This window comes from Pteropus alecto, unplaced genomic scaffold (genome assembly GCF_000325575.1).
Source record: "Pteropus alecto unplaced genomic scaffold, ASM32557v1 scaffold398, whole genome shotgun sequence".
NCBI classification, from domain to species: Eukaryota; Metazoa; Chordata; class Mammalia; order Chiroptera; family Pteropodidae; genus Pteropus; species Pteropus alecto.
In genome coordinates this window covers 3,497,886-3,504,912 of record NW_006442497.1, presented here as the reverse complement: position 1 = coordinate 3,504,912, position 7,027 = coordinate 3,497,886, and the positions used below count along the sequence as shown (strand labels likewise).

The following is a 7,027-nucleotide window of genomic DNA, read 5'->3' as shown; positions in this document are numbered from 1 at the left end:
CTAGGCCATACTCCCCTGTTGACAGGGAAAAAGGGGCTTTTCCATGGCCACCCATGAACATCAGAAATCAACAAGTATTCTCAAAGAAAAAAAAATACAGAAATCAATTATAACATTTAAATATGAAAAACCAAAGGGAATTGGGTGGGGAAGAGGCAAGAGAGGAAAGGAACTGGAGTTTCTTGGGAAGGAAGGGTCTCCCATGTTCCCCTGCCCATTAATAAATAGGCTTGAGGTCTGGGATACGAGGCTCACACAGTGAGTTTGCAGTGACACAGCTCCTTGTAGATCTGCCGGCGAAGTTTGGGCATGTCCTGCTGGGTGAAGCTGAATGGCTGAGACAGGGCCAGATGCTTGCAGTACTGGGTGTTAACAAAGCAGGCCATGAGAACCCCCTACGGAGCATCGCACCCCACCCCCCACCCCGTCAGGACCTGTGCTATATATTTCATACGATCTTTCAGAAAACATGCCATTTCATAAACAAAGGAAGCCAAGGTCCCATAGCATGAGGCTCAAAAAAAGTCTGACTCTAAAGCCAGTGTTTTCACTTGGCACATGAAATACCTAATGTTAAGAGAGAGAGAACACTTTGTATTGGGGGTCAGAGGCAGGTATATCATGGCCAGAGACCAAGGACCAGAGACCTAGTCCCAATGTGAGATGGGGAAGCACGACAGGACCAACAAAACCAGGATTTCTGTGTTCTAACGCGTAGGTTTACTCCCTGCTCCACAAGTGGCTGTGAGCCAAATGAGGGATGCAGAACAGCCTCCGATCTCCCTCCCAACCCTTTAACCCAAATGAAATCTGCTTACCTGCAACACAAAGGCACCACAGTCACTGTCATTATTCTGCCTGGCCACATTCTAGAGAAAAGAAAGAGGGTAGGCCCTTTACCTGGAGACTCCTAGGGATGTGGCTTCAACTTCTGCCTCCTACCATCATCTCCACCACCAATCCCATACCCCTCTTCCCTCTAGAAACTTACCATTTTGAAGTAACCTTTCCAGCCCTGGTGGAAATCCAGCCGGTCTTTCTTCACTGCCTCTGCCTGTAGATACTTGGCAATATGCTATGTAGATGGAGAAAAGGAGGAAGTGAACCAGATGTGGTGGTCACAGGCACTAAGACTAGGTTGCTTCTCAGAGACCCCAAACTCACTCTTCTGCCTGGAATGCCTTGCCACTGCACCTCTTCCCCACATTCTACCCATCTTTCCCCTTCCTGCTCAAACCTTAGGGCAGCGGCGGTTTAGGGTGCGTTGTGAGTCAAAATAGGTGATGGTGCGTTGCCTCACATCAACAGAGATGAGGGACCAATGCACCTCCAGGTGGATGGGGATTAGCAGTAACTCCTTATTGAAGATGTCCACCTATGGAAGCAGTGCCAAAGGTCAGGTGAGACAGCATGACTCCTGCCTACTGCCATGAGGTTCTAAAGAATGGAGGAGCAGGCAAGGAACCAAGTAGGTGAACACAAGACCCAGCCCCTGGATTGTGAGGCAAGGCTCAACATCTGGATGTCTAGATTCTTGGGTTAAAAGAGAAAAGCAAGCAAGACAAAGGAGGTGGTATCAGGACAAAGGCTCGACAGTCCAGGATAGGCCAGGTACTTGTCACACATTAAAGGTACAAGTGCTTAGTAGTTAAGCACCCAGGCTCTCAGGATTCTCAGGCCAGATTGCTAGGGTTCGAATCCAGTCCTTCCATTTAGTAGCTTATGACCATGGGCAAGCTACTTAATAACTTTCTGTACCACTTATCTGTAAGAGGGTGAAAATAATAATACTTATATCTCACCTGTTACGAGGATTAAACTAGTTAATATCCATAATGCACAAAGAATAATGTATGGCACCAGGTAAATGCTCAATTAACACAATAGTCTTTTGAGAATGTTCTCGTGTTCAACCTAACAATGAAATAATTGTGGCTTGAAAAAGGAAAATAACTTGCCCAAGGTCACAGAAGAAATGGCAGAGGTGGGATTCAAACACAGGTATAAAGAAGACCAAGTTCTTTTCACTGTATGTCACCTTGCCTCTATAGGGAGTAGGCCTGCCAGATCCCTGAGAGTAAAAGCTCTTGAACTTGGAAACAGAAATTAAGAAATGCTGGAGCCAGTGGTCCCACCTTACTGTAGAAATGTCCTGGCCTTTGAATAAGAGGGGAGAAAAGAACTTTTTCTCCATCATCAAACCTGCTCTCCCCCTAATTATTTTCTCTAGTAACTTAGGCCAAAAACCTAGGCACAATCCTTGATTCCTATCTTTTCTTCATTTTCCACATCCAATATGTCAGAAAGTCTTATTGGTTCTATCCACTAAACTTATCCTAGATAAACCTACTTCTATTTCTATCTTTACCACTCTGGTCCAAGTTCCTCATGTGAACTACTGTGCAACTCAGTCTTAAGTTAGTCTGCCTGCTTCTACTCTTTGGCCTCCTTTCAACCTATCATTGAAATGTTTTTTGTTTTTTTTTTAAATGAAATAAGAGTTTAAAATATGAGGCACTTTCCAGCCTGCTTAAAACTTTCAATGGCTTTTCAGTTCACATGGAATGACATCTACCCTACCCTCCATGCCTTACATTCTCTCTCTGACCAAATCCCTTTGTTCACCCTGCTCCAAACACACAGGCCACCCACGTAGGCCCTCTCTGTTCCTCCAATGTTCTCTCTCACTTTGTGTCCCATGTAACTTGTTATTCCCTTTGTCTCAAACACTCTTCCCTCAAATCTGCTCATCATTCAAGTCTCAGCTAAAAAACGCCTTCCCAGATCACCTGAAGTACCTACTTCCCATGCTGCTACGTTATGTTTTAATTTGTTCACAGCATGTATTACCAGCTGGGACTTGCTTATTTATTCTCACCCCATAAAGGCAAGAAGTTTTTTTCATTTAACACTGTATCCTTAGTGCCTAGAATGGTTTCTAGCACACAGAAGACATTTAATAAATATTTGAAAGAATGAACAGTTTTGGGGAAAGAGCTTACACAAAATAGAACTCAAGTTTTTAAATGGAAAGTGTTACATAAGTAAATGTGAATTCATAACTCACGTTTTTGGTCCACCTTTTCACACCATCATAACCCTTGGTACGGAGTTTATCATAGAAGAAACTGTTGAAGAAATGCACCTGTTCCAATGATACAAAAGCGCTACATGAAATTAAAAACCTCAGGTTCTAGTGCTAAGTGTCCTCTTCATTTCATTATGGCTCTAAGAACTGCTTTCAATACCTGTACACCAATTCATTGAAGGGTAAAAAAACAAACTTTTTAACCTTATCTTATAGCTTCCCATCCCAATTTGTGGGGTTAGCCATAGGGGAAAAACACTGAAAACTAGGCAAAAGGAATACAATTGTTAAGTTCAGGACCAAGATTATAGATTTGAATTTAACAGATTATCTTCTACCACCTCTCCCCAGAAACAAAGGTCCTCTTTAGGTAAAACAGGAGAGATGACAGAGACTGAAAAGCTGCTTAAAACTGTGCAAGTTCTCCTGGGGACTGAAGTACCTGGTTAGGCCTACCTTTTCAGGGACTGTGTCCATGACCAGGTCTCCATACATGTTCATCACCTGAGGAGAAGATGGGAGGCAACTTGCCATGGAGGGTGCAGCATGCGTACAGGGCTCCCCCATGAAGAGGGCCCCAGACGCCCTGCTCCTTAAATCTTCTCTTAGGCCTGTTTCTCTACTCCTCCTCACCTGGTCATTAAGCCAATTCTGTCCATATAAGGTCCCCAAATCGTCCATGGTCAGCACATGCCGCTTATAAGCCACTCGGAAGCCCCTCACCATGGCATTGCCTGGCATCCGCTGGTATGACTGGATCAGCTGCAGCACCAGACCCTTCCTGAGTAGGCCAAAGGTGGAGTCACACAAAAGACAAAGGGACTAGGGCACACAGATGTACCTTCTACTGCCTAGGATAAGAGTCTAAACTAATCCATTTTGCGGGGGCCATGGGTCCTTTTGAGGAACTGCTGAAGGCCTACTCCCCAGAAAGCAGCACATGAACACTCAGGTATACATAGTATTTCAGGATCCCAGGTAATGACCCTCTCAGTTGGCACCTTGGCACCTTGCCTGTAGATTCCCCCCACCCCTTCTATTCTAGCTTCCTCTTTCTCTTTAAGTACATCCCTATGGCAGAAAAAGTAGCAGCATTTTCTCCTTATCCCCCAAGTCCCAGCCCTCTTCTGAAGGGCATCTCTTTCATGTCGCACCTGGAAGGTGTAGAAAACTCCTGCTGGAAAATGTCCTCCAATTTCTCTACCACCTCATCAGTACTGAGGGGGATGAGGCTGCCATAAGTTTGAAGAAATTCATCCAAGATGCCTGAGTGGAGGAGGGAGAGAGGAGTGGGGTGAGACCTCCAGACTCTGATCTAGGAGTTGGCTGAGGTAAAGAGACTAGGTCCTTTAGAGTTCCTTACTCTGCACGCAGGTCACATGCTCCTCCTGAAGTGGGCTATGCTGGCCAGCTTTCTCCCCAGGCCGCTCTGCCTCTTCTGCAGCGCCCAAATCTGAGCCCTGAAAAAGCTCCTGGGCCACATGGTCCCCGATGCTGCACACATTGCTGATGAGGATGCTGGCATCAGGGGGTGCCAGATTTCGCTCCCCTTCTGGCCCAGGTGGTCCCCCGAAGCCATTGGGCAGAGTACAGGAAAGGAGGCCTGTAGGGCAGGGGAACAGGATGGGGATGAGAAATTGGCTCAAAGGACAATGGGAAGATTAAATGATACACACAAATTATAAGACCACAGGAAAGATAAATCGAAACAACCTGCCAATATAAACTCTAAGGAATAGAGACCCTAAAACATGAGATAAGCATATCCAAAAGGTTATAAAGGCACAAAGAGGAAGACTTAACTACAGCTGACCCTTGAACAACACGAGGATTAGAAGCAACACCCCGGTCCCACCCTACACTTAAAAATCATGTATAACTTTTAACTCCTCCCAAAATTCAGTTGTCTTTTAGTATCTGTGGGGGACGGACCCCCATGGACACCAAAATCCACGTATGCTCAATTTCTTTACATAATATGGTGAGAATAATGCATATAGTCGGCTCTCCACATCGCTGGATTCCCAGTCACAGACTGAAAATATTGTCTTTGACTTGAGGTTGGTTGAATCCACAGATTCGAAACCCACAGATATGGAGGGCTGAATCCATGTATAAGTGGACTCATGCAGTTCAAACCTGTGTTAAGGGTCAACTGTACTTAGAAAATGGAAGAAAGCATGAAAAAACTAAAACTCAGAGATGTGTATTTCAGAGATATCTGTTACCACTATATGCCTAGCACCTAGCATAGCATCTGGCATATAGCAAAGGCTCAAATAAATACTCAAGTAATTGATAAAGACACAGAGAGCCTAAAATTGTTTAGTTGGGGTTCTCCAAAAGAGAAATAGTCTGAGTGAGAATGCCACACACAACCATACAGGTGACGTTCTCCACTACTTAGATCTCATCCCACCACTATGAGAATAGCACCATCTGGAGATGCACATGAAAGGGCCCTTATCCTGAATGGCTGAATGAGGACAGATTTCAAGTGGACAAGACTGTCTGACTTTTCTAAACGATGTCTCCGTCTCTCATCTATACACAGAACATCTACTCAAAGATTCTATATCCCACCATTGACTACCTTCCCTGTCTTAGTTTCTAATCAAAGTGGGGCTTAAGACATTTCACAGCTATTTTGGACCCCCTTAACTCTACCATACTATTTTCCTCAGGCCCAGTTATCATAGCAAAAAGCTCCTAGTTCTCCAGGATCACAGCTCTACCCACCCCCTCCTCCACCCACCTTACCTGAGTCAGGGTCCAGAGGAGACTTTGGAGTCCACCTTAATCCATCTTCTTCCATGGCAGGTCCAGAGGGTACTGGTGGAGACCCTCTCATCCCATCCTCAGCCATGAGAGCACCTAGCAGACCCAGCCGAGGGGGAGGTGGCCCCCGGGGGGAGTCAAAACGACAGCAAGGGGATGGCACCTGTGGTGTTGCACCCCCTTCTTGGGGTGAAAGATGGTTCTTAGGGTGTGCAAGGCTCCGCCGCCGGCCCCGGTGGCGCCCCCAAAGCTTCCAGTGGAATGTCAGCGAGGTGCTTTTGGAATACAGCAGCATCCTGAAGGCTCTCATAGCTCTGCGGCGGCGCTGTGAGCAGGTTTTTCGATGAGTAGGACGGGAAGGGCGAGGTCGCTGGGTGGCTTCCAGCTGACCCCATCTGGGGGGAAGCCTCCAAGCTGCCACTTCTTCTTCCTCATCTTCATCCTCGTCCTCCTCTTCTTCTTCCTCCTCTTCGCTAGCTGAGGCATCAAAAGAAGGCCGAGGGACAGGGAGGCGTCTGGCTGGCACTGTGGTCCCTGACCCAGGATCTGGCCCAAACCCTCCACCTGATTTGAGTCGGGGTTTGGGGGGTGGGGGCCAACGGAGACGCTCCCGCCTAGGGCTTGAGTAAGCTGGGGCTATGCCGGGTCCAGGAGGCTCAGGCCCCCAAGACCCGGTGCCTTGTAGAGTCTCTTTCATCTTCCAGTAGCCTGTAAAACAAAGGTTAGAGTGTCAGAATCCAAATATCCTGTACCCTAGATCCTGCCTCTCTTCCTCAGCATGACTCTTTTGGAATTAGTTGCAAATAAACTAAAATTCAGAGATACAAAGAGGAAAGAGAAAAAAGAAGCAAAACTACTAAGTTCAATCTTCCTGGTTAACATGGTCCACAATGAACCCTTTGGCATCTGTGCCATCATCTCTCCCCTACCCAGATAGAGACAAGGGAGAATGGCTAACCAGAAGGCCTTGGGGACCTTATTTCTCAGATGCCCAGGTCAAAAACCAATATTTTCAGGCTCTGCTTCTCTACGTTAATACCACCCGGGCGGCCTAATTGAGAGCCTAATAAGGGAGATAGCTCACCACGGGAATCCTGACATGGTACAGAGAGAGATACATGAAGAAAACACAACTTCCACAGGGAAACCGCAGTCTAGAGT

The 7,027-nt window shown here is 46.4% G+C and overlaps 1 protein-coding gene across 2 annotated transcripts in view; it reads right to left on the bottom strand.

Moving 5' to 3' along the window:
• Positions 1-103: 103 nt before the first annotated feature.
• SENP3 (SUMO specific peptidase 3) overlaps positions 104-7,027 on the bottom strand; it is a 7,391-nt gene continuing 467 nt past the window's right edge. Inside the window, exons 2-11 of one of the 2 annotated variants that reach the window (XM_006922325.3) lie at positions 5,849-6,574; positions 4,452-4,691; positions 4,243-4,354; positions 3,722-3,869; positions 3,545-3,592; positions 3,068-3,145; positions 1,238-1,375; positions 992-1,075; positions 819-869; positions 252-362 (exon numbers count right to left, since the gene is read on the bottom strand). In XM_006922325.3, the coding sequence (XP_006922387.1) occupies positions 252-362; positions 819-869; positions 992-1,075; positions 1,238-1,375; positions 3,068-3,145; positions 3,545-3,592; positions 3,722-3,869; positions 4,243-4,354; positions 4,452-4,691; positions 5,849-6,563 (1,725 nt within the window). In that variant the 5' untranslated portion in view covers positions 6,564-6,574. Of the gene's footprint in view, positions 363-818; positions 870-991; positions 1,076-1,237; positions 1,376-3,067; positions 3,146-3,544; positions 3,593-3,721; positions 3,870-4,242; positions 4,355-4,451; positions 4,692-5,848; positions 6,575-7,027 lie in introns of both variants that reach the window. The other variant, XM_006922326.2, reaches the window with a different exon arrangement.